We start from the raw sequence: 27,904 nt of genomic DNA on the forward strand, positions 1-27,904 counted from the left end.
CCTTTTTTAAAGTCTCCCCCATTCTCACATTCCCCCCCCCCCCCCCCCCAAGAGTTAGATATAGCTCTTAGGGCTAATGGTATCAAGGATATGGGGAGAAGGCAGGAACAGGGTACTGATTGTGGATGATCAACCATGATCACGTTGAATGGCGGTGCTGGCTCGAAGGGCCGAATGGCCTACTCCTGCACCTACTGTCTATGTTTCTATTCCACACACAGACAGGGTCAGAGTTTGGACACAATACGTCTTTGGTACTGCTGATTCCACACGCCGTGCACTGCTGCAGTCACCAATAGTTTCAACGCCGGCTTCTCCTGAATTTGGCAATGGTGTCATATTCATAAATGATAGGAGCAGAATTAGGCCATTTGGCTCCTCAAGTGTACTCCACCATTCAATCATGGCTCATCTATCTCTCCCTCCTAACCCCGTTCTCCTGCCTTCTCCCTATAACCTCTGACACCCGTACTAATCAAGAATCTATCTTGCCTTAAAAATATCCACTGACTTGGCCTCCACAGCCGTCTGTGACAATGAATTCCACAGATTCACCACCCTCTGACTAAAGAAATTCCTCCTCATCTTCCGAAAGGAGCGTCCTTTAATTCTGAGGCTGTCAACTCTAGTCCTATTGAGGGAGTGCAACGTAGGTTTACAAGGTTAATTCCCGGGAAAACGGAACCGTCATATGCTGAGAGAATGGAGCGGCTGGGCTTGTACACTCTGGAGTTTAGAAGGATGAGAGGTTATCTCATTGAAACATGTAAGATTGGTAAGGGCTTGGACACGCTAGAGGCAGGAAACATGTTCCCGATGTTGGGGGAGTGCAGAACCAGCAGCCACAGTTTAAGAATAAGGAGTAAGCCATTTAGAACGGAGACGAGGAAACACTTTTTCTCAAAGAGAGTTGTGAGTCTGTGGAATTCTTTGCCTCAGAGGGCGGTGGAGGCTGATTCTCTGGATACTTTCAAGAGAGAGCAAGATAGGGCTCTTAAAGATAGCAGAGTCAGGGGATATGGGGAGAAGGCAGGAACGGGGTACTGATTGGGGATGATCAGCCATGATCACATTGAATGGCGGTGCTGGCTCGAAAGGCCGAATGGCCTACTCCTGCACCTATTGTCTATTGTCCATTGTCCGAGACTGTGGACTCAGGACTGTAAGTGCTGTGTGTTCGGACCTCAGAATACTAACTGCTCTAGGCCCTTAAAGCCGTGGTCTCCGGGGAAGGAGCGGCTGCTCCAGACATTCCAAGCCGCTGAGGAGTGTTCACCCGACGCCGGAGTTCCATCTTCCCGGCAAGAGGGCCTGAAAACATCAGACTGGCTGCGGAGGCCACAAATATTCCCCGACCTCGGGTGATCACAGAGGAAGAGGACTGAACTTTATGGGGGGGGGGAGACCGCGTTCATGTTAAATTCTATAATGTGTTGTGTCATTTTTCTTTTTTTTCTTTTTCTTTCGATGTACGGAAACTTAATTAATTCTTCTATGTAAAGCACTTTGGTTTCAACACGTTGATTTAAACGTGCTATATAAATAAAATGTACTTACTTACTTACTTAAAAGTCAAGAGAAGTTTTATTGTCATATCCCAGATAGGACAATGAAATTCCTACTTGCTGCAGCACAACAGAATAAGTAAACATAGCACATAACGGGAGGAAAAAGGTTCAGTATGTATATGTATATATATATATATATATATATATATATAGGTGTGTGTGTGTATATATATGTATATATATGTATATATATATATATATATATATATATATATGTGTGTGTGTGTATATATATGTATATATGGTGTGTGTGTGTATATATATATATATGTATGTATATATATGTGTGTGTGTATATATATATATATATATATATATATATGTATGTATGTGTATATATATGTATATATGTATGTGTATATATATATATATATATATATACACACATATATATATATACACATACATACATATATATATATACACACACATATATATACATACATATATATATATATACACACACACACATATATACATATATATATACACACACACACATATATATATGTATATATATATATACACACACACACATATATATACACTTTTAATTCTGTCTATACCATGGTACCATTGTTATCTACCCTGCACCATGTCCGCACCCTGTACAAAGCCCATGGTCCCAGCCTGTACCGACCATGCCGACTGTCACACCTACGCACCATCGTGTAATATTTCACTATCCGATCTTCCCATCTCTTCCCAAAGGTTGAAGATGCAGCAATGACCACAGAAGACATGGCGGTCTTGGAGGAGACGCAAACCGAGGTTGCCTCGGTGGCAACAGATGTCCCCGAGAAGTACAGAGGCTATGAGGAACTCTTGGATGCGACAACTGACCCCTACTTTGTGGATCCAGTTGGTAAGAGGCTCTTTCACCAGGTGTCAGGGGTTACGGGGTGAAGGCAGGAGAATGGGGTTAGGTGGGAGAGATAGATCAGCCATGATTGAATGGAGGAGTAGACTTATAACCATATAACCATATAACAATTACAGCACGGAAACAGGCCATCTCGGCCCTTCTAGTCCATGCCGAACACTTACTCTCACCTAGTCCCATCTACCTGCACTCAGACCATAACCCTCCATTCCTTTCCCGTCCATATACCTATCCAATTTATTTTTAAATGATAAAAACGAACCTGCCTCCACCACTTCCTCTGGAAGCTCATTCCACACAGCTACCACTCTCTGAATAAAGAAGTTCCCCCTCATGTTGCCCCTAAACCTTTGTCCCTTAGTTCTCAAGTCATGTCCTCTTGTTTGAATCTTCCCTACTCTCAGTGGGAAAAGCTTATCCACGTCAACTCTGTCTATCCCTCTCATCATTTTAAAGACCTCTATCAAGTCCCCCCTTAACCTTCTGCGCTCCAAAGAATAAAGACCTATTTTGTTCAACCTTTCACTGAAACCCAGGCAACATTCTAGTAAATCTCCTCTGTACTCTCTCTATTTTGTTGACATCTTTTCTATAATTTGGCGACCAAAATTGTACACCATACTCCAGAATTGGTCTCACCAATGCCTTGTACAATTTTAACATTACATCCCAAATTCTATACTAAATGCTCTGATTTATAAAGGCCAGCACACCAAAAGCTTTCTTTACCACCCTATCTACATGAGATTCCACCTTCAGGGAACTATGCACAGTTATTCCTAGATCCCTCTGTTCACCTGCATTCCTCAATTCGCTACCATTTACCATGTACGTCCTATTTTGATTTGTCCTGCCAAGATGTAGCACCTCACACTTATCGTCATTAAACTCCATCTGCCATCTTTCTGCCCACTCTTCCAAATGGCCTAAATCTCTCTCTAGACTTTGAAAATCTACTTCATTATCCACACCACCTATCTCAGTATCATCTGCATACTTACTAATCCAATTTACCACACCATCATTCAGATCATTGATATATATGACAAACAACAGTGGACCCAACACAGATCCCTGAGGCACCCCACTAGTCACCGGCCTCCAACCTGACAAACAGTTATCCACCGTTACTCTCTGGTATCTCCCATTCAGCCACTGTTGAATCCATCTTGCTACTCCACTATAATACCCAACAATTGAACCTTCTTAACCAACCTTCCATGTGGAACCTTGTCAAAGGCCTTACTGAAGTCCACATAGACAACATCCACTGCTTTACCCTCATCAATTTCCCTAGTAACCTCTTCAAAAAAATCAAGATTAGTCAAACATGACCTTCCAGGCACAAATCCATGTTGACTGTTCCTAATCAGACCCTGTTTATCCAGATGATTATATATATTATCTCTTAAGTATCCTTTCCATTAATTTGCCCACCACTGAAGTCAAACTAACAGGTCTATAATTGCTAGGTTTACTCTTAGAACCCTTTTTAAACAATGGAACAACATGCGCAGTACGCCAATCCTCCGGCACAATTCCCGTTTCTAATGACATTTGAAATATTTCTGTCATAGCCCCTGCTATTTCTACACTAACTTCCCTCAATGTCCTAGGGAATATCCTGTCAGGACTTGGAGACTTATCTACTTTTATATCTTTCAAAAGTGTCAGTACTTCCTCTTCTTTGATCCTCATAGTTTCCATAGCTACTCTACTTGTTTCCCTTACCTCACATAATTCAATATCCTTCTCCTTGGTGAATACCGAAGAAAAGAAATTGTTCAATATCTCCCCCATCTCTTTTGGCTCTGCAGATAGCTGTCCACTCTGACTCTCTAATGGACCAATTTTATCCCTTGTTATCCTTTTGCTATTAATATAGCTGTAGAAACCCTTTGGATTTACTTTCACCAAAGCAACCTCATATCTTCTTTTAGCTTTTCTAATTTCTTTCTTAAGATTCTTTTTACATTCTTTATACTCCTCAAGCACCTCATTTACTCCATGCTGCTTATAATTATTGTAGATAGAAACATAGAAAATAGGTGCAGGAGTAGGCCATTCGGCCCTTCGAGCCTGCAATATGATCGTGGCTGATCATCCAACTCAGTATCCTGTACCTGCTTTCTCTCCGTACCCCCTGATCCCTTTAGCCACAAGGGCCACATCTAACTCCGTCTTAAATATAGTCAATGAACTGGCCTCAACTACCTTCTGTGGCAGAGAATTCCAGATATTCATCATTCTCTGTGTAAAAAATGTTTTTCTCATCTCAGTCCTAAAAGATTTCCCCTTTATCCTTAAACTGTGACCCCTTGTTCTGGACTTCCCCAACATCGGGAACAATCTTCCTGCATCTAGCCTGTCCAACCCCTTAAGAATTTTGTAAGTTTCTATAAGATCCCACTCAATCTTCTAAATTCTAGCGAGTACAAGCCGAGTCTATCCAGTCTTTCTTCATATGAAAGTCCTGACATCCCAGGAATCAGATCTCTCCCTTTTTCCGAAACAAGTGTCAAATTTCCCTTGAAAACCATGGCTTTTTCCAATTATTACTCTTTCCTTTCAACCGAACAGGGACATAAAGATTCTGTACTCTTAAAATTTCACCTTTAAATGCCCTCCATTTCTCTTCTACATCCTTCCCATAAAACAAAATGTCCCAATTCACTCCTTTTAAATCATCTCGCATCTCCTCAAAGTTAGCCTTTCTCCAATCAAAAATCTCAACCCTTGGTCCAGTTCTGACCTTCTCCATAATGATATTGAAACTAATGGTATTGTGATCACTGGACCCGAAGTGTTCCCCAACGCATACCTCCGCCACCTGTCCCGTCTCATTTCCTAACAGGAGGTCCAGCACTGCCACTTCTCTAGTAGGTACCTCTATGTATTGCTGCAAAAAACTATCCTGCACACATTTTACAAACTCCAAACCATCCAGCCCATTTACAGAATGTGTTTCCCAGTCTATGTGTGGAAAGTTGAAATCTCCCACAATCACTACCTTGTGCTCACTACTAATATCTGCAATCTCCTCACATATTTGCTCTTCCAATTCTCGCTCCCCTTTAGGTGGTCTATAATACACCCCTATAAGTGTTGCTACACCTTTCCCATTTCTCAGTTTCACCCAAATAGCCTCCCTAGACGAGCCCTCTAATCTATCCTGCCAAAGCACTGCTGTAATATCTTCCCTGACAAGCAATGCAACGCCTCCACCTCTTGCCCCTCCAATTCTATCACACCTGAAGCAACGAAATCCTGGAATGTTTAGTTTCCAATCACAGCCATCCTCCAACCATGTTTCACTGATCGCCACAACATCATACTTCCAGGTGTCAATCCAGGCTCTAAGTTCATCCACCTTTCTTACAATGCTCCTAGCATTAAAATATACACATTTAAGAAACACACCTCTGATTCTCTGTTTATTATCTTTTTCTTCTTTCTCCCCTACATGTTGGGTCTGAGTACTTCCCTTCTCTGCCTCACACACTGTCTACTAGCTTTCTCTATTTGAGTCCCTCCCCCCAACCGTTCTAGTTTAAAGTCTCCCCAGTAACCTTTGCAAATCTCCCCACCAAGATATTGGCCCCCCTCGGGTTCAAGTGCAACCCGTCCTTTTTATACAGGTCACACCTTCCCCAAAAGAGGTCCCAGTGATCCATGGGCCGAATGGCCTAATTCAGCTCCTATCCCTTATGGCCTTATGTTACTTGTTCACTATCAACAGGAATTGGTTGGAATTTTGATTATGTGTGCTATCCTGGCAAATCGTTCCATACATGAGTACATCAGGTAGTGCAAATGAGAAAATAAACACCAGTCTGAAGAAGGGGCTCGACCCGAAACATCACCCATTCCTTCTCTCCAGAGATGCTGCCTGTCCCGCTGAGTTACTCCAGCTTTTTGTGTCTATCTTCGGGTTAAAACAGCATCTGTAGTTCCTTTGTACACACTCACGTTTATACCGCTGGGGTGTAAATTACCCAATTACTCCTCCAATTTGCGCTGGGCCTCACTGTGGCAATGGAGGAGGAGGTCCTGGACAGAGAGGTCAGTGTGGGACTGGGAGGGGGAGTTATAACGGTTGGCAACCAGTTAGAGACCCAGCAGGCCATGACGGACCGGCTGCTAGTGTTCGATGCTGCCTGATCCGCTGAGTTTCTCCAGCACGCTTCTCACTGCTACCGTCGGCCAGGAGGTACAGAAGTCCCGCACCAGCAGGTTCAGGAACAGATACTTACCTGCAACCACCAGGTTCTTGAACCGACCCCCACAAGAGTTAGATAGAGCTCTAGGGGCTAGTGGAATCAAGGGATATGGGGAGAAGGCAGGCATGGGTTATTGATTGGGGACGATCAGCCATGATCACAATGAATGGCGGTGCAGGCTCGAAGGGCCAAATGGCCTCCTCCTGCACCTATTTTCTATGTTTCTATGTTTCTAACACTGCTATGGGGGATTCGGCATGGGGGAAGTGCCGTGAGGAAGGGGTGGAGGCGAAGAACAGAAGGGGACCTGGTGCAGGGGTACTTTGTAAACACCCTTTGTGGGCGACTATTGGCATACCTTGGGTACGCAAGCAAAGAATTGCACTGTGCCTTGTCACATGTGACAATAAAGCATTCTTTCATTCATTCAACCTCAGCATCAGAACACTAGGGACCTCGTGCAATAAGTACTGTGTGCAGTTTTGGTCCACTAATTTGAGGAAGGACATTCTTGCTATTGAGGGAGTGCAGCGCAGGTTCACCAGGTTAATACCCGGGATAGCGGGACTGTCATATGCTGAGAGAATGGAGCGGCTGGGCTTGTATATTCTGGAGTTTAGAAGGATGAGAGGAGATCTTATTGAAACATATAAGATTATTTAGGGTTAGGGATTTTGTGCAGTTTTGGTCCCCGAATTTGAGGAAGGACATTCTTGCTATTGAGGGAGTGCAGCGTAGGTTTACAAGGAAGGATGAGAGGGTGTCTCATTGAAACATATAAGAATGTTAAGGGCTTGGACACGCTAGAGGCAGGAAACATGTTCCCGATGTTGGGGGAGTCCAGAACCAGGGGCCACAGTTTAAGAATAAGGAGGAAGCCATTTAGAACGGAGACGAGGAAACACTTTTTCTCACGAAGAGTGGTGAGTCTGTGGAATTCTCTGCCTCAGAGGGCGGTGGAGGCAGGTTGTCTGGATGCTTTCAAGAGAGAACTAGATACAGCTCTTAAAAATAGCGGAGTCAGTGGATATGGGGAGAAGGCAGGAACGGGGTACTGATTGGGGATGATCAGCCATGATCACATTGAATGGCGGTGCTGGCTTGAAGGGCCAAATGGCCTACTCCTGCACCTATTGTCTATTGTCTATTGACACGCTAGAGGCAGGAAAAATGTTCCCGATGTTGGGGGAGTCCAGAACCAGGGGCCACACAGATTAAGAATAAAGGGTAAGCCATTTAGAATGGAGATGAGGAAACACTTTTTTTCACAGAGTTGTGAGTCTGTGGAATTCTCTGTTTCAGAGGGCGGTGGAGGCCGGTTCTCTGGATACTTTCAAGAGAGAGCAAGATAGGGCTCTTAAAAATAGTGGAGTCAGGGGATATGGGGAGAAGGCAGGAACGAGGTACTGATTGTGGATGATCAGCCATGATCACATTGAATGGCGGTGCTGGCTCAAAGGGCCGAATGGCCTAGTCCTGCACCTATTGTCGATTGCTTATAATATATTGATTTTCACAGGGTCTTCTTTCTTTTAAAAGTTGTGTGTGTAATTTGTGTGTAGTTTAGAAATAATTATTCATGCGTTGTCTGAACCCGTGCGTGTGAGATGTTGCTGCAAGCAAGGTTCTCATTGTACCTGTTCCTCACGTGTGTAGATGACACTAAACTTGACAATTACCATCCCACGCTGAGATGCCCAGCAGGTCAGGCAGCTTCTGTGGAGACACAAGTGGAGTTAATATCTTGCGTTTATGACGCTTCAGGTCTGAAACAACCTGATGTGATTTTTACATCATCACGGTGCGTGCAGCGGGTAGAACCGCTGCCTCACAGCGCCACGGACCGGGTTCGATCCTGACCTCAGGCGCTGTCTGTGTGGAGTTTGTACGTTCTCAATGTGATCACTGGAGTTTAGAAGGATGAGAGGATATCTTATAGAAACATGTAAAATTCTTAAAGAATTGGACACGCTAGATGCAGGAAACATGTTCCCGATGTTGGGGGAGTCCAGAACCAGGGGCCACACAGTTTAAGAATAAGGGGTCGGCCATTTAGAACGGAGATGAGGAAACACTTTTTCTCATAGAGAGTTGTGAGTCTATGGAATTCTCTGCCACAGAAGGCGGTGTGGGCCAATTCACTGGATGTTTTAAAGAGAGAGTTTGATTTAGCTCTTCGGGCTAACGGAATCAAGGGATATGGGGAGAAGGCAGGAACGGGGTACTGATTGGGGATGATCAGCCATGATCATATTGATTGGCAGTGCTGGCTCGAAGGGCTGAATGGCCTACTCCTGCACCTATTTCCTGTTTCTATGTCCACAAAAAAGAGTCTGTGAATCACACCTGTTTCTATGTCCAACAGGTTTGCGTTTCAGTTGTGAATTTGAAGTTAAAAGTTGTTTGAGGGGTAGTTGGACAAAGCACAGCAGTGAGTGGGGAAGGGGAGATCTGGGACTGTGCAGGACATGGGTGCGGCAGGGTGGCACAGCGGGCAGAGACCTGGCCGGGTTCCATCCCGACCACGGGCGATGTCTGTACGGAGTTTGCACGTTCTCCCCGCGACCCGCGTGGGTTTCCCCAGTGTGCTCCGCTTTCCTCCCACACTCTAAAGACGTGCAGGTTTGTGGGTTCACTGGCGTTAAGGTGCCAGACTAGGTACACATTAATGTCACAAAAAAAGCACTGGGTATAATAATGGCGCGGGCACTCCAAAGGCGCACAGGTTTGTAGGTTAATTGGCCTCAGTAAAATTGTAAATTGTCTCTAGTGTGTGGGATATTGCTAGTGTACGGGAGGGGATCGCTGGTCGGCACGGACTGGGAAGGGCATGTTTCCGCGCTGTATCTCGAAAGTCAGATAGAACCAGGTGTGGTTCACAGACTCTTTTTTTACCTCGATTGCCTTCACCAGTTCCAGATTTGACCCTGCTTCAATAGACAACGGGTGCAGGAGTAGGCCATTCGGCCCGTCGAGTCGTTGGTTCATCCATGCTTTTCTTGATTGGATGTTTTTCCCTTCAGGAATTCAGCAGAACGTTCAGCAGCTGGAGTGGCGGCTTCGCAAGTTGCAACTCTACCCTGACCCCTGCGCCAGAGTCAACCTCCTGCAGCAACACTCCCAGCCCAAGGACAGGAAGGTATCTCTATGCGCCCGCAACCATGCATCACTGCATCTGCAGCACACTGTGTGGAGGCCAAGTCAGTGGATATATTTAAGGCGGAGAGAGATAGATTCTTGATTAGTACGGGTGTCAGAGGCTTATGGGGAGAAGGCAGGAGAATGGGGTTAGGAAAGCGAGATAGATCAGCCGTGATTGAATGGCAGAGATGGGCCGAAAGGCCAAATTTTACTCCTATTCCTTATGACCTTATGCCTTCAGCTTAGAGAGTTACACTTCAAGTAACCCTTGCATTCCCTCTCTCTCCATCCCTCTCCCACCCAAGTCATTGTACCCAAAGATCCTATAGCGAGCAAGATAGTCCACTCGACGAAAAAGATGTAGTACAGTCATGGGCAGATTCATGGGTAATTTTGGCCCCATTTCCGTCTCAGTCTCCGCACCAAAGATCAAAGATCCTATAGCTTCAAAGTCGTCTTGTTGAGTCTCATTGCCTGTAACTGGTTTTCACCTAGCCCACGGCTAACAATGGTGGCCTGTTTCCTGTACCATCGTTACTTTTTTGCATATCTTCCATTAATTTGTTCTATATCTCTCCCTATCACCGTCTATATCTCTCATTTCCCTTTCCCCTGACTCACAGTTTGAAGAGCTGAAGACCCGAAACATCGCCTATTCCTTTTCTCCAGAGATGCTGTCTGACCCGCTGAGTTACTCCAGCTTTTTGTGTCTATCTTCGAGCGTTTAGTTTATTTTACTTCGGAGTCACGTGAGTGACTACGTGAAGAAGGCCGTCCAGGCGCACGTGCGTCATCTCGTCAGACGCATTGCGCTGCGACCGGGGTAGGAGGACGGACCTCCAAGCGGTGAGTGAAAGAAAACCTGAACGTAAGTATTTTACTTTCATTTCCGGCTGCTTTTCTCCATGGAGACTGCGTGCAGAGACACAGGCAAGTCTTATGTATGCAGAAAGGTGGGAGGAAGAATGGCAAGCGCACCGCAGTAAGCACTCAATAAGACAAAGTGTCTGAGACTAGCGGGCGCCCGACTAAAAAGTCGATTGTAAAGAAATAACTATTTTACACGGGGGGGAAAAGTCCCGTTGAAACTCCCACAGGGAGCAAGGCCATAAATAAATAATAGGCCTGGAAGACTCGGAGGAGTCTGAACTATAGAATTTATAAACTGGAATTCCTCATGGGTAAAACAAACTCCAGAAGGAGTATAAAAACCGCGGGCTTAAAGAGCAACCGCATGGAACACCCAGAAGAGGTTCTGGGAAACGTTGGCCCAGATTTGAGCCAGCGACCGAAATGCCTGATGATAAAGATGAATATATGGGCTGGCCTGACACGGAGGCAGCACCAGAAATGTCTGAAAGACAATACAGGCGTTGGTCTACAGGAGACCCAGAATATGGAGCAGCACCCAAAAGTGGGCTGCCAATATACAGCTCAATGGAAGAGCTTGATGTACACCAAAAAGGGACAAAAAAGCATAGGCTTATGAGAGAGCCATCGCATGAAATACCTGATGATGAATATCTAGGTGAAACCCATTATGAGGAGGAATATCCAGAATACTCTGATAACGAATCATATAAGGACCAGAGCCCACACAAAAAAGAAATGTACCAGGGCTGGTCCATAAGTTCTCTAGTCCCAGAAAAAAAGGGACAACCTCTAAAAGAGGATATAGCAGAAGTATAAATACCTGCTTTCCCATGGATGAGATTGAGAACAAATATGAAATCCCGCAGAATTGCGATCTGCTAGTAGTCCTATCTGTCAACAGTGAAGTTGGAGTTATGGGCACTGCAGTATGCGTTCAATAAATGAGATTACAGCGGGTACTAAGAATGTGGTCAAGCATCACAGCATTGCCAGAGACCTGGAAGAAGGAAATGTGACAACATCACATCAGGATGTTATGGGGATGATGTGTAATGCACAATTTGAAATAAACTGTATTCGCAAAAATGCGATAAGACCTAACATACATCCTAAGTTAGCAGGGCTCTGTAAACCATCTAATACACAATTGCCATAACAAAGGCAATATCCATACCGAAGGGTGGCTGGAACTGGTGAAGGAACAAGTCGCTCGTACCCGCATACACGATATTGGCATACGACCCCAGGATGTGGAGGACATGGTTATTCCCACAAGGGGCAAGGTACAAAAAGTGACACCAGCAAATCCTGAGGTAGGTGGTTCTGGTTCTGAGACAAACACATCAGATGTGTCCTATTCACAAATTGGGGGGAAATTACAATTCTTCCTAATAGAAGGGCAACAAATAACATCTGATGCCCATATACTGTGCAGTATAATGGGGTTTAGAATTGAATTCTACCAAAAAATGAAAATTCCCCTACTCAACATATTCCAAGACGAATACATGTTCTCTAAAGAAGAGAGAATTATTCAAGTAGAACTTGACATATTGAGTAAAAAAGGGGCGATTGAGAAAACAACTTATCAAAACCACCAGTGCATATCTAGTATTTTCTCTATACCTAAAAAAGGATGGTGGCAGTAGAATCATTTCGACCTTACAAGTCTCAACCCTTTTGTACAGTATAAACATTTCAAAATGGAGACATTTACTTATGCTTTGCAGTTAAATTCAACAAGAGGCTATATGGCAAGCATAGATCTCCAAGATGCGTATTACTCTGTGACTGTGCAAGGTAAGATCGTAGATATTTGAAATTTATCTGGATGCATCAATTATGGCAATTCAAAGCATTGCCCTATGGTTTAACCTCAGCCCTAGATTGTTTACTAAACTGCTAAAACCAATCTTAGCATTGTTAAGAGCCCAAGGCCATTTGATAATGGTTTATTTGGATGACATTTAGTTGTGGCACTGAAGCCATAATGACAGCATCAGTTTTAAAAGTCAAATTAACATTCAAAATCTGGGCTTCTTTATCTCTAGATAAATCTAGATTGACACCTAACAATATAATTGATTACTTGGAATTCAGAGCACATGAAAGTGATTTACCCAAGGACTAAAGCTACAGTGAATTGAGGGTTGTAAGGAACTAATTGCAGGCAAACAACCATCAATCAGGCAAGTGACAAGCCTAATTGGCAAACTAATTGTTTCTTTCCAGCTGTTCAGCTTGGCCCACTGCATTACCATCAACTGCAGTGAGCAAAGGTTAAAATACATTTCGGGTATTTAATAGACCCATGTAACTACCAAACACAGCAATTATGATATAAAATGGTGGATTAATAATGTTGATTGATCGTACAGAAAATTCTGGTTGAATCACCAGCTATCAGCCTACAAACCGATGCAAGTGCACTAGATTGGGGAGATACTGATACCATCTCAAGCTGTGGAGATAGATCGTATGCAGTGGAAGAACCTTTGCTCGAGACACATGGCATTAATTATCTTGAATTACTAAGTGTATTTCATGGGCTTAAAGCCCTTTACCGCAAGGTACAAAATTTGCAAATACAGGTTCAGATTGACAATACTACGGCAGTAGCATATTTCAATCATATGGGTGGAATCAAATCAGAAGCATTTGACAGATTAGCAAACAGGAATTGGCACTGGTGCATTAAGAGAGACATTTGGTTTTGAAATTTACCTACCAGGTAAATTCAATATATTGCAGACACTAGGTCACAAAAATTTAATGACAATACAGAATGGATGTTAGAAACATAGAAAATAGGTGCAGGAGTATGGCATTCGGCCCTTCGAGCCTGCACCGCCATTCAATATGATCATGGCTGATCATCCAACTTGGTATCCTGTTAAACCGTGACATTTTCCATAAGATTGTGAATAAATTTGGGAAACCAGAAATTGACTTGTTTGCATCCAGATTGAACCACCAGTTACCTCAATATGGTTGTGGGAACCAGACCTAGGTGCAACAAGGGTACATGTGTTTACGCTAAATTGGGGTGGAATGTTTATATGCATTTCCTCCCTTTTGTCTGATCAGTAGTCTACAGAAGATCAAACAAGATAATGCTTCAGGATTGTTCGTGGTTCCAGACTGGCCACACAACCATGGTATCAACTAGTGTTAAAAATGATGACAGAACCTATAATGCAGGTCTCAAGACAAGAAAACCTACTCGTGCACCCTGTAACTAGTGATTTCATCATTTACATGATCGTATTGATTTATTGATTTGCAGATTCAAAAAAGGCCATATCTTGGAAGAGACTAACCGATCGCAGTATGTATGTAATTACAGGATCCTGGAGGGATAATACCCAGAAGCAGTATATCTCTTACATTAAGAAATGGGAGCAGTTTGTTCAACACAAAATATTATTATCATACTGCACACAAGTCACGTTACATTTTGATGCGAATTTAAGTATTGTGCGATCAACGCTGCGAGGAGTGCCCTCTCTGCATATTTATCGAGAACATCGGAACAACAAGTTCTAGGATCACACCCCTTGATTTGTAGATATATGAAGGGCATCTTTAATGCTAAACCTCCCAGACCGAGATATACGGAAATCTGGAATATAAGGGATGTACTCACACTACTGAGGGATTGGAGTCCCATCTCAAATTTGTCTTTAGACAAAATCACTATGAAAGTAGTCATGTTAATGGCTTTAGTCTCAGCCCAAAGAGTACAAACTTTACACAAGTTACGAGTAGACAGAATGGGAATGGCAGAAGAGGAAATTACATTCTATGTCTATGACCTGCTAAAACAGAGCAGACCAGGAGTCTCGGGGTGTAAATTGGTTTTCAGTATATCCTACAGAGAAGACTAGGTGCAGTTACATATTTGAAACACTACATTGAGACTACCAAGCACCTTAGAGGTGTAGAATCCGCATTATTTATCAACTATAAATAACCACACAAAAAAGTGACAACACAAACAATTTCAAGATGGCTGAATAAGGTGCTATTGGATTCAGGAATTGATACTGAAAAAGTTTTAATCTTATTCCACCAGGGCGGTGGCAACATCGGCGGCCAAGGATTTGGACGTTCCAATAGACCATATCCTCACGGCCGCAGGATGATCAAATGAAAGGATGTTTACAAATATTACCACAAAGAGATTGCAGACCCTGGTGTAATTGGTGGTACTGTTTGGATTCAGTATTAAATGTTCCCAGTGATTAAAATGGGATATAATGTTTATAAATAAAACAAACCATTAACTGATTAACAAATGTTATGGTTGCATGTTATTGACTGTTTTTCACTCATAGAGTCAATCTAAATGCAGTGATACGCCGGAATTGAACCTACGGCCTGAAATCACAGAAGCTTTAAAATCTTCACGTAGTCACTCACGTGACTCTGAAGTAAAATAGTAAGATTAAACGAGAATTTACCAGTTTGAAGTTTGATCTTTATTTTATGAGGAGTTACGTCGATGGACTACGTGCCCTCCGCTCCCACCCTAATAAAGATCAAAGGTAAGTTAAGTTTGTATCACGTAGCTTACTATTATGCTTCGGTATATATCATCTGTGATTTCACGCCGCTGCTTTGAAGTTTGACGTGCGTGCTCCTGGACGGCCTTCTTCACGTAGTCCCTCGACGTAACTCCTCATAAAATAAAGATCAAACTTCAAACTGGTAAGTTCTCGTTTAATCTTACTAGTTTAGTTTATTGCCACATGTACAGAGGTAAAGTGAAAAGATATTTATTGCGTGCTAACCAGTCAGCGGAAAGACTGTACATGATTACAATCAAACCGTCCACAGTGTACAGATACAGGATAAAGGGAATACTGTTTAGTGCAAGGTAAAGTCCAGTAAAGTCCGATTAAAGATAGTCCAAGGGTCCCCAATGAGGAAGATGGGAGGTCAGGACCGCTCTCTAGTTGGTGATAGAATGGTTTGATTGCCTGATAATAGCTTGGAAGAAACTGTCCCTGAATCTGGAGGTGTGCGTTTTCACTCTTGCCTGATGGGAGAGGGGAGAAGAGGGAGTGACCGGGGTTAGACTCGTCCCTGATTATGCTGCTGGCCTTGCCGAGGCAGCGTGAGGTGTAGATGGAGTTAAACACCACAAATATCCTTTAAATGTTGTTATAGTACCTGCCTTAACTACTTCCTCTGGCAGACAGACACAAAATGCTGGGGTAACTCAGGCAGCATCTCTGGGGAGAAGGAATGGGTGACGTTTCAGGTTGAGACCCTACTTCAGTCTGAAGAAGGGTCTCGACCCGAAACGTCACACATTGCTTCTATTCAGAGATGCTGCCTGTCCCGCTGAGTTTACTCCAGCTTTTTGAGTATCTTCAGTTTAAACCAAAGATCCTATAGCGAGCAAGATAGTCCACTCGACGAAATAGATGTAGTACGGTCATGGGCAGATTCATAGGTAATTTTCGGCCCCATTTCCGTAATCGGCTTCCGTCTCCGCATCAAAGATCCCATAGGATTATAGAGCGGAGACGGAAGCCGGTTACAGAACAGATGATATATACCGAAGCAAAATAGAGAGAGTACAGAGGAGATTTACTAGAATGTTGCCTGGGTTTCAGCAACTAAGTTACAGAGAAAGGTTGAACAAGTTAGGGCTTTATTCTTTGGAGCGCAGAAGGTTAAGGGGGGACTTGATAGAGGTCTTTAAAATGATGAGAGGGATAGACAGAGTTGACGTGGATAAGCTTTTCCCACTGAGAGTAGGGAAGATTCAAACAAGGGGACATGACTTGAGAATTAAGGGACAGAAGTTTAGGGGTAACATGAGGGGGAACTTCTTTACTCAGAGAGTGGTGGCTGTGTGGAATGAGCTTCCAGTGAAGGCGGTGGAGGCAGGTTCGTTTTTATAATTTAAAAATAAATTGGATAGTTATATGGACGGGAAAGGAATGGAGGGTTATGGTCTGAGCGCAGGTATATGGGACTAGGGGAGAATACGTGTTCGGCACGGACTAGAAGGGTCGAGATGGCCTGTTTCCGTGCTGTAATTGTTTGTTATATGGTTATATTTGGTAAAAATCTTCTCATTTTCAGAATTTAAATTTATTAACACAAACTGTTCCCCCGCAACGTTGATTACACTGCGGGTCGGGTCGGGTCGGGTTACGGAAATGGATGAAAAAAAGGCCCACGCTCCATACCGTTGCGTACTACACGTCAGGCCCACGCTCCATACCGTTGCGTACTACACGTGGTCTATCTATAGGATCTTTGGTTTAAACCAGCGTCTGCAATTTCTTCTGACATACATCCTCTGGCAGTTCGTTCCATCTGGTGAATTAGTTATGAGGGGGATATACACTCTCTTCGTGTGCCCGTTCGCTGGGTTCCCCCCTGGGCTTCCCCATCTTACCGAGGGTCTTGGGGTGAGGGGAGGCGGTATTTGTGGAGGATGTTGACTGTTTTCCTTCTGTGCAGCCTCAGAAACTTCCAGAACGTACGTGCCACAGAAGCAAAGCTGAGCAAATGGAGGAGATACTGAGAGCGATGAGGGAGCAGAGAGCACTGACCGTTATCCCACTAGGTACTCCATCAGAGTATTGTTTCCCACCGCCATTTGGCCCCTCGCCCCTTCAGGCTATCCCACTGCAGCGCAGAACTGCCTCTTGATTAGTCTCCTCCCTATACCTCCTTACTCTTCAGAGTCCTGGGTGGTCATGCAATATCCCCCCCCCCCCCTTCACCACCCCCAACCATCGAGGGGTCCTGACCCAAAACATTACCCATCCATGTTCTCCACAGATGCTGCCTGACCCGCTGAGTTACTCCAGCACTCTGTGAAACGTCACCTATCCGTGTTCTCCACAGATGCTGCCTGACCCGCTGAGTTACTCCAGCACTCTGTGAAACGTCACCTATCCGTGTTCTCCACAGATGCTGCCTGACCCGCTGAGTTACTCCAGCACTCTGTGAAACGTCACCTATCCATGTTCTCCACAGATGCTGCCTGACCCGCTGAGTTACTCCAGCACTGTGTGTCTATCTTTTATATAGTGGGAGAGGGGCATGCTTTGAGAAGACACTTCAGATGAGGTTTTTCTCTCCAGAACCTTAGATGGGATGATCTGATAACATAGTGAAGTTTAAGCACTCTCTATTTTAATGTGTATCGGTGAAATAGACAGGAGAATGTCAGCAAGGACCAGGTCCGGCCACATCCAGCCACTGGTGAAGAGTCTTTGACACCCAACATGCTGCCCGATCCAATTCCTCTCCCCAAAACCGAGTTGGAAGAACTCACCAGGTCAGGCAGCATCTGTGGACGGAATGGTTAGTCTGAAGAAACATCGTGATCTGAATCGTCATCTGTACATTTAGTTTGGATTTACAGTTTAGTTTATTGTCACGTGTACTGACAAAGCTTTCCTGTATCTGCATGATTTTGCCTTGCATCACTGTTGTGATTTTTCCACTGGTTCGTGGGAACAGAAGACAGACCCTAGATAGACACAGAGTGCTGGAGTTACTCCAGCAATTTTGTGTCTCGCCATGATTGAATGGTGGAGTAGACTCGATGAGCCGAATGACCCAATTCTGCTGCAGTGTCTGATGAGATCTCTGGGCACCGAGCTGGTGACTTGCCATTCTAGCGGCCCGGCGATGAGAGGACTGCAGCCGGTCCTCCTATTCTGGTCTTTGGTCACCTAATCTGAGGAAAGACATTCTTGCCATAGAGGGATTCAGAGAAGGTTCACCAGACTGATTCCTGGGATGGCAGGACTTTCATATGAAGACTGGATAGACTTGGCTTGTACTCGCTAGAATTTATAAGATTGAGGGGGGATCTTATAGAAACTTACAAAATTCTTAAGAGGTTGGACAGGCTAGATGCAGGAAGATTGTTCCCGATGTTGGGGAAGTCCAGAACAAGGGGTCACAGTTTAAGGATAAGGGGGAAGTCTTTTAGGACCGAGATGAGAATTTTTTTTTTCTCACAGAGAGTGGTGAATCTGTGGAATTCTCTGCCACAGATAGTTGAGGCCAGTTCATTGGCTACATTTAAGAGGGAGTTAGATGTGGCCCTTGTGGCTAAAGGGATCAGGGGGTATGGAAAGAAGGCAGGTACAAGATACTGAGTTGGATAATCAACCATGATCATATTGAATGGCGGTGCAGGCTCGAAAGGCCGAATGGCCTACTCCTGCACCTATTTTCTATGTTTCTAACCCGGGGGACGTTGCCCTTTGTTCACAGCTCAGGTCCTGCGGGTGAAGGATGCCAGCAGCCAGGAGTACCGGGAGGCGGCAGCTCTACTGAGGGTCATGCAGCAGAAGTACAGCCAGATGCGGCGCAGGCTGACGGCCAACTTCAACAAGCTCCACGAGGAGTGCGTGCAGCTGAAGGGGAAGATGCCAGAGGCCGAGCGGCCTCCCCACAGCTTCACCAGCCTGGAGGAACCCACCTGCAGCAGCCTGGACTAGGGCCACCCCCAGCCCCCCCCCCATACCCCTTGCTGGGACCCATTCCTACGAACCTTGCCCACAGCACCGGCAAGCACCTAGTCTGAAAACCAACCCAATTGAAGGAAAGTTTTGACGATAAATGTTACCGTAACTTTGCCTCGCTGTTCCAGCTTCCTTCTTCACCATTCTGCAGATTGGTCGACTGTTTGCTGACGCTGGTTCAAACCAAAGATGGACACAAAAAGATGGAGTAACTCAGCGGGACAGGCAGCATCTCTGGAGAGAAGGAATGGGTAATGTTTCGGGTCGACAAAAGACAATAAATGCAGGAGTAGGCCATTCGAGTCAGCACCGCCATTCAATGTGAACATGGCTGATCATCCCCAATCCTGCCTTCTCCCCATATCCCCTGAGTCTGCTATCTTTAAGAGCCGTATCTAGCTCTCTCTTGAAAGCATCCAGAGAACCTGCCTCCACCGCCCTCTGAGGCAGAGAATTCCACAGACTCACAACTCAAAAAAGAAGGGTCTCGACCCGAAACGTCACCCATTCCGTCTCTCCAGAGATGTTGCCTGTCCCGCTGAGTTACTCCAGATTTGTGGGCATTGTCCCCACAGTTGGGTGGTCAGAGTTGGGAAGGAATGGTTTCCCGGAAGTCACTGTGTAGAAGCAGGTCCTGGCTGGCCATGGACACTCGCTGCTGAATCTCACCTTCCCAATGGCTACGTCTGATCAGTTTCATCCCCAAGTAGAAACAAGGAACTCTGGTTGCAGGTTTACACAAAACAAAGTGCTGGAGTAACTCAGTGGGTCAGGCAGCATCTCTGGAGGAGGTGGATAGGTGACATTTCAGGTCGTGTCCATTCAGACTAACCATTTTATCCACAGAATTCTGAAGGGTCCCGACCCAAAATGTCACCTAGCCATAGTCATACAGCATGGAAACAGGCCCTTCGGTCTAACTTGTCCCAGCTACGCTAGTCCCACCTGCCAGCGTTTGGCCCACATCCCTCCAAACCTGTCCTATCCATGTACCTGTCTAAACGTTGTGATAGTACCTGCCTCAACTACCTCCTCCGGCATCTTGTTCCATACACCCACCATTCTCTGTGTGAAAAGGTTACCCCTCAGGTGCCCATTAAATCCCCCCCCCCACCCCACACCCACCTTAAACCTATGGGCTCTGGTTCTCCGTTCCGAATTCTCCATGTTCTCCAGAGATGCTGCCTGACCCGCCGAGTTACTCCAGCACTTGGAGTCTCTATGTTGAATCAGGATCTCGGCGTATTGAGATTGGAGCAGCGACTATTCAGAAGGTGCTGGTGGGATAAAAGCTCACAGTCTCACCCTGACTGGCAATCTCCAGCAACCAGAAGCAATAGACAATAGTCAACAGACAATAGGTGCAGGAGTAGGCCATTCGGCCCTTCGAGCCAGCACCGCCACTCAATGTGATCATGGCTGATCATCCCCAATCAGTACCCCATTCCTGCCTTGTCCCCATAGCCCCTGACTCTGCTATTTTTAAGAGCCCTATCTAGCTCTCTCTTGAAAGCATCCAGAGAACCTGCCTCCACCGCCCTCTGAGGCAGAGAATTCCATAGACACACAACTCTGTGAGAAAAAGTGTTTCCTCGTCTCCGTTCTAAATGGCTTACTCCTTATTCTTAAACTGTGGCTCCTGGTTCTGGACTCCCCCAACATTGGGAACATGTTTCCTGCCTCTAGCGTGTCCAAATCCTTAACAATCTTATGTTTCAATGAGATGCCCTCTCATCCTTCTAAACTCCAGAGTGTACAAGCCCAGCCGCTCCAGTCTCTCAGCATATGACAGTCCCGCCATCCCGGGAATTAACCTTGTAAACCTACGCTGCACTCCCTCAATAGCAAGAATGCCCTTCCTCAAATTAGGGGACCAAAACTGCACACAATACTCCAGGTGTGGTCTCACTAGGGCCCTGTACAACTGCAGAAGGCCCTCTTTGCTCCTATATTCCATTCCTTTTGTAGAAACAAGGAACTGCAGATACTGGCTTATACCAAAGACAGACACAAAAGTGATGGAGTAACTCAGCAGGTCAGGTAGCATTGCTGGCGAAAAAAGAATGTGTACGTTTGTACGTTTTGACCTGAAACGTCAACCATCCTTTTTCTCCAGAGATGCGGCCTGTCCCGCTGAGTTACTCCAGCATTTTGTGTCTATCATCATCATAGTTCTGGCACCTTCAGCACCAGCGGTGGCCTTGCCCTTAGCAGCTTTGCATTTCTTAAGCACCTGTCACATCCTCGGGAATTAATTTAAAAAAAACTTGCGAGACTTTTAAAGTGCAGTTAGTTTATGTAGGCAATGTAGCAATCCTTCACAGCAGAATATTAAATTCGATTTAATCTGTATTGGGGAGGCGGTCAAAAGGAACCCATGAGAGGAACTCCTTGGTCCTTTGAAGAACAGAACCTGTGAAATAGGTTGAAAAGTAGAAACAAAGAACTGCAGATGCTGGTTTATACCAAAGATAGACACAAAGCGCTGGAGTAACTCAGAGGGTCAGGCAGCACCTCTGGATGACGTTTCAGGTCTGAAGTATCCCAACCCGAAACATCATGCTTCCTTTTTCTCCAGAGATGCTGCTGAGTTGGTGTTTATTTTAGATAGGCTAAAAATTCCATTTAAATGAGCCCGATACCAAGGAATGCGAGACAAATCACAAACTGATTTGGGCAGAGTGTGTACACTCACGGGCGTACTCGGTTCCTTCTGAACGCTTCCCAATTCACCGCCTTTAAAGAGGAGCCCCCTTCCCACGGCAAACTTTTGGTCCACATTTTTGCCATTTGTGTGATTCAAACAGCAGAGATAATCCACTGATGTTAAAATAACCGGTTAAAGCACATGATGCCGTAGCCAGGACGGAAACACCGTGATCTGGGATCACGGTCGGGGGCTGTGTTCCAAGCAAGTCTCCCTCATCACTCATCTCATTCCTGTGCACTAAAACATCAACTTAATGCAGTGGAAATAAATTCAACTACAGTGGGATTGTTATTGTTGCCTCTGACAAATAGTCACCCCGGGGACAAAAAAAATATAAAAGTGCTGGAGTAACTCAGCGGGTCAGGCAGCATTTGTGGAGAACATGGATAGGTGACGTTTCACTGAGTGCTGGAGTAACTCAGCGGGTCAGGCAGCATCTGTGGAGAACATGGATAGGTGACGTTTCACAGAGTGCTGAAGTAACTCAGTGTGTCAGGCAGCATTTGTGGAGAACATGGATAGGTGACGTTTCACAGAGTGCTGGAGTAACTCAGCAGGTCAGGCAGCATCTGTGGAGAACATGGATAGGTGACATTTCACAGAGTGCTGGAGTAACTCAGCGGGTCAGGCAGGCAGCATCTCTGGAGAACAGATAGGTGACGTTTTGGGACCCATCTTCAGAATGGTGGTGGGGAAAAGCTGCAAGAAAGAAGGTGCAGGACATAGCCTGACAAGTGATAGGTGGATATAGATGAGAGGAGGCTTGACAGGCAGACGGTTGGACAAAACCCAGAGATGAAAAGACAAAAGGTATGAGAAAATAGGCTCCATGAGTTACTAATTGTGAAGCTAGAGAAAGGAATGTAGGTGGAAGGAGGGAAATAGGTGTGAGTCCAGGTATGGCACAGGGAGGGGGGTGAAGGCAGAAAGGAGGGTTTTGAGGGTACCCAAATTCGGAGAATTCAATGTTCATTCCATTGGGTTATAAGCCACCGAAGCGGAATACGAGGTGCTGTTCCTCCAGTATGCACGTGGCCGTACTCCAGCAACAAGGTCAGAAATGGGATGGGCAATGGGGTGTTGGAATGGTCAGCAACCAGGAGATCCAGCAGGCCTTGACGGACTGAGCGCAAGTGTTTGGCGAAATGGTCGCCGAGTCTCCGCTTGGTCTCACCGATGTACAGGAGGCCACATCGGGAAACAGCAGATGAGATTGGAGGAGGTGCACGTGAACCTCTACCTCACCTGGAAGGAACGCTGGGGTCCCTGGATGGAGGAGGTAGACGGACAGGTGCTGCATCTTCTGCGATTGCAGGGGAAGGTACCTGGGGTGGGGGTGGGAAGGGATGAGTTAACCAAAGAGTCGCGGAGGGAACGTTCTCAGAGTAAAGGGGTGGAAGGTGAGGACCAGGGGAATTCTATCCAAACAGTTAACTCCCCTTCCCATTCCCACACTGATCCTCGCCGGGCCTCCTGCAATGTCAGAGTGATGCCAAACGCAAATTGGAGGAACAGCACCTCATAGTTCGCTTGGGCAGCTTACACCCCAGCAGTATGAAATTGATTTCTCCAAGTAACTCTTGCGTCCTCTCTCTCTGTACCTCCCCCAGCCAAGTTATACTAGCTTCAAAGTTGTCTTGTTGAGTCTCATTGTCTGAAACTCATTTTCACCTAGCCCCTAGCTAACATTGGCCTGTTTCCTTTATCATTGTTACATTTTTGCATATCTTTCATTCATTTGTTCTATATCTCTCATTTTCCTTTCTCCTCTGTCTGATGAAGGGTCTCGACCTGAAACATCACATACATAGAAAATAGGTGCAGGAATAGGCCATTCGGCCCTTTGAACCAGCACAGCCATTCGATGTGATCATGGCTGATCATCCACAATCAGTATTCAAAAGGGAACTGCAGATGCTGGAATATCGAAGGTACACAAAATTGCTGGGGAAACTCAGCTTCGCTCCATAGATGCTGCCCTATTAGCTTCGCTCCATAGATGCTGCTGCACCCGCTGAGTTTCCCCAGCAATTTTGTGTACCATCCACAATCAGTACCCCGTTCCTGCCTCCTCCCCATATCCCCTGATTCCGCTAGCCCTAAGAGCTAAATCTAACTCTTTTGAAAGCATCCAGTGAATCGGCCCCCACTGCCTTCTGAGGCAGAGAATTCCACAAATTCACAACTCTCTGGGTGTCACCTATTCCTTTTCTCCAGAGATGCAAGTGTTACTTGAAGTTAGAGTTGGTGGACAGTTTAAGGCAGAGATAGATAGATTCTTGATTAGTACAGGTGTCCAGGGATATGGGGAGAATGGGGTTAGGAGGTAGATGAGCCATGATTGAATGGTGGAATAGACTTGATGGGCTGAATGGCCTAATTCTACATTTATGACAATATGCTGAGTTAGTCCAGCATTTTGTGTCGATCTTCGAACTCTATCCTCGTTCCTTCTGGGGAGAGGGAATATCCCCGGGGTCTTTACATTGATCTCTGACCTACATACAGGTGGGAAATCGAGTTGTTTGTCCAGAACAGTTGAGGCAGACACACCAGAAAGTCCAGAACAAGTCTCTCTTTATATACAATCCCTCAAACCAGCTCTCATTTGGCATTACTTCATATCAAATATCAGCATAAAATTCCATTCTGTGCAAATATCACTTTTATGACAGGTTTCAAATTCTTCCACACTCTCTTCCTTAATCTTTTTTTTTTACATAAATCTTTGGCAAATATTTCTCCTTTAAAGAATTTAAATGGGTTGAGAGTCCAAGTGCTTTACTGGGTTTAGTATAAAGTGAACTAATAAAATATTCTCTGGGTTCATTAGTTCCGTACTGTTTTCATACACAAAAGTCTTAATATTTTCTGCGATGTTAGAAAAAAACAGTAGTCCATGTCTGCCATTTCCAATCCAGTATGGAATCCAACACAGGAAACAAACAGCTCAAATGGACAGAATCACAGGACCCTCCATAATGTTTGGGACAAAGTCCCATCATTGCCTCTGTACTCCACAATTTGAGATTTGTAATTGAAAACAAAAATCACATGTGGTTAAAGTGCACATTGTCAGATTTTAATAAAGGCCATTTTTATACATTTTGGTTTCACCGTGTAGAAATTACAGCTGTGTTTATACATAGTCCCCCCATAAAATCATGGGAGACCCCTTCCACGGACTGCTCCAGCTGCTACTGTCAGGCAAATGCCTCCGTTGCCATGCTGTGAGAACGGAGAGGTTGAGAAGGAGTTTCTTCCCAGAGGCCATTCGGACTGTAAACTCCTATCTCACCAGGGACTAACTTTACTGAACCTTTTTCCTTCCGCCCACAATATTTAATATGTAAAAGAATATGTGATTCTGTTTGTAGTTTATTTGGTTGTTTGTCTTTTTGCACAAAGTCCGCGAGCATTGCCACTTTTCATTTCACTGCACATCTCGTATGTGTATGTGACGAATAAACTTGACTTGACTTTCACGGCACCATAATGTTTGTGACACATGGCTTCACAGGCGTTTGTAATTGCTCAGGTGTGTTTAATTGCCTCCTTAATGCAGGTATAAAAGAGCTCACAGCACCTAGTCTTTCCCCCAGTCTTTCCATCACATTTGAAAACTTTTATTGCTGTTTATCAACATGAGGACCAAAGTCGTGCCAATGAAAGTCAAAAAAGCCATTATGAGACTGAGAAACAAGAATAAAACTGTTAGAGACATCAGCCAAACCTTAAGCCTACCAAAATCAACTGTTTGGAACATCATTAAGAAGAGAGCACTGGTGAGCTTACTAATCACAAAGGGACTGGCAGGCCAAGGAAGACCTCCACAGCTGATGACAGAAGAATTCTCCCCATAATAAAGAAAAATCCCCAAACACCTGTCCGACAGATCAGAAACACACTTCGGGAGTTAGGTGTGGATTTGTCCACAGAAGACTTCATGAACAGAAATACAGAGGCTACACTGCAAGATGCAAACCACTGGTTAGCTGCAAAAATAGGATGTCCAGGTTACAGTTTGCCAAGAAGTACTTAGAAGAGCAACCACAGTTCTGGAAAAAGGTCTTGTGGACAGATGAGATGAAGATTAACTTATATCAGAGTGATGGCAAGAGTAAACTATGGAGGAGAGAAGGAACTGCCCAGATCCAAAGCATACCACCTCACCTGTGAAACACGGTGGTGGGGGTGTTATGGCCTGGGCATGTATGGCTGCTGAAGGTACTGGCTCACTTATCTTCATTGATGATACAACTGCTGATGGTAGTAGCATAATGAGTTCTGAAGTGTATAGACACATCCTATCTGCTCAAGTTCAAACAAATGCCTCAAAACTCATTGGCCGCCGGTTCATTCTACAGCAAGACGATGATCCCAAACATACTGCTAAAGCAACAAAGGAGTTTTTCAAAGCTAAAAAATGGTCAATTCTTGAGTGGCCAAGTCAATCGCCCGATCTGAACCCAATTGAGCATGCCTTTTATATGCTGAAGAGAAAACTGAAGGGGACTAGCCCCCAAAACAAGCATAAGCTAAAGATGGCAACAATACAGGCCTGGCAGAGCATCACCAGAGAAGACACCCAGCAACTGGTGATGTCCATGAATCGCAGACTTCAAGCAGTCATTCCATGCAAAGGATATGCAACAAAATACTAAACATGACAACTTTCATTTACTTGACATTGCTGTGTCCCAAACATTATGGTGCCCTGAAATGGGGGAACACTATGTATAGACACTGCTGTAATTTCTACATGGTGCAAGCAAAATGTATAAAAATGGCCTTTATTAAAATCTGAAAATGTGCGCTTTAACCACATGTGATTTTTTCTATTACAAATCTCAAAATTGTGGAGTACAGAGGCAAATAAATAAATGATGGGTCTTTGTCCTAAACATTATGGAGGGCGCTGTATGGACCCTACAATACTGTCAATGCCTGCTGTAAACAAGCCACGTATGAAAGATGTGTAGCAAAGAACTGCAGATGCTGGTTTAAATCTAAGATAAACACAAAATGCTGGAGTAACTCAGTGGGACAGGCAACTTCTCTGGAGGGAAGGAATGGGTGACGTTACAGGTCGAGACCCTTTGGGTCCTTCCCTCCATAAATGCTACCCGTCCCGCTGAGTTACTCCAGCATTTTGTGTCTACGCGTATGCAAGAGGCAGATAAGTGCACAAACAGGGACACAAGGGCAGTAGCTTTCGCATTGTAAATGGCAAATAAAATCTCACTGAAATAATGAACAGACTTGCTCCCGATCTGTAGCTGATCAACAGGGCTCCAAGCTGCCCCGGGACACAGCATGGTGCAAGCAGGGCGGTGCGAAGATCTCTGGGGATATGACACGAATCTAGTTCCTGATTCTCGACACATTCAACTCCACGCCCGATCGAGGATCACACACTGAAAGAAGCTGCCAGCAAGCCCCTCTTGTTGAGCTTCCATTCAGCTGCTCCGCTGGTGAGTGCCGGCATTTGAAGAGAGTTCACACCGCACAGGTTAGAGGAGGAAAATCAGAATGAAGACAGTGCGATGCTCCGTCCACGACATCCTGTGATCCCCGCCCCAGGACGCAGACCCTTCCACGCTCCAACCCGTCTTGTCCAAATGTGGAACTGGGGACGGCGGAGAGAGCAGGGGGTCGGACAAGGATCAAGTGCTGGTGAAACCTCAGCAATAAATAAGGTGGCAGTGGTGCAGCGGGTAGAGCTGCTGCCTCGCAGCGGCAGAGACCCGGGTTCCATCCTGACCTCTGGTTCTGTCCGTGTGGAGTTTGCACGTTCCCCCGGTGACCATTTGGGGTTCCCCTGGATCCCCCCCCCCCCCCCCCCACACACATCCCAAAGACACTTGGTTGGTGAATTAGAGTCGTAAGGAACGGAAAAAAGGCTCTTCGGCCCAACTGACCAAGATGCCGCATCTGATCTAATCACATTTGGCCCATAACGCGCTGACCTCTTCCTATCCATGTACCTTTCCAGCGTG

At 45.1% G+C, this 27,904-nt stretch overlaps 1 protein-coding gene and 1 long non-coding RNA gene across 3 annotated transcripts in view; one reads left to right on the forward strand and one right to left on the reverse strand.

The window, feature by feature from the left end:
• Positions 1-19,309, forward strand: part of LOC116974046 (X-ray radiation resistance-associated protein 1-like) — a 52,926-nt gene extending 33,617 nt beyond the window's left edge. For both annotated transcript variants that reach the window (XM_033022156.1, XM_033022157.1), the window contains 4 exons: positions 2,280-2,433; positions 9,695-9,810; positions 17,169-17,274; positions 18,945-19,309. In XM_033022156.1, coding sequence (XP_032878047.1) covers positions 2,280-2,433; positions 9,695-9,810; positions 17,169-17,274; positions 18,945-19,171 — 603 coding nt within the window. In that variant the 3' untranslated portion in view covers positions 19,172-19,309. The remainder of the gene's footprint in view (positions 1-2,279; positions 2,434-9,694; positions 9,811-17,168; positions 17,275-18,944) is intronic.
• Positions 10,034-25,075, reverse strand: LOC116974050. Its single transcript, XR_004412269.1, has 3 exons — positions 24,301-25,075; positions 17,351-17,355; positions 10,034-10,047 (listed from the first exon to the last, which is right to left on the reverse strand). It is a non-coding gene; the product is annotated as an uncharacterized LOC116974050 (long non-coding RNA).
• Between the last annotated feature and the right edge of the window lie 2,829 nt (positions 25,076-27,904).

The sequence above is a fragment of the Amblyraja radiata genome, chromosome 6 (genome assembly GCF_010909765.2).
Source record: "Amblyraja radiata isolate CabotCenter1 chromosome 6, sAmbRad1.1.pri, whole genome shotgun sequence".
NCBI classification, from domain to species: domain Eukaryota; kingdom Metazoa; phylum Chordata; class Chondrichthyes; order Rajiformes; family Rajidae; genus Amblyraja; species Amblyraja radiata.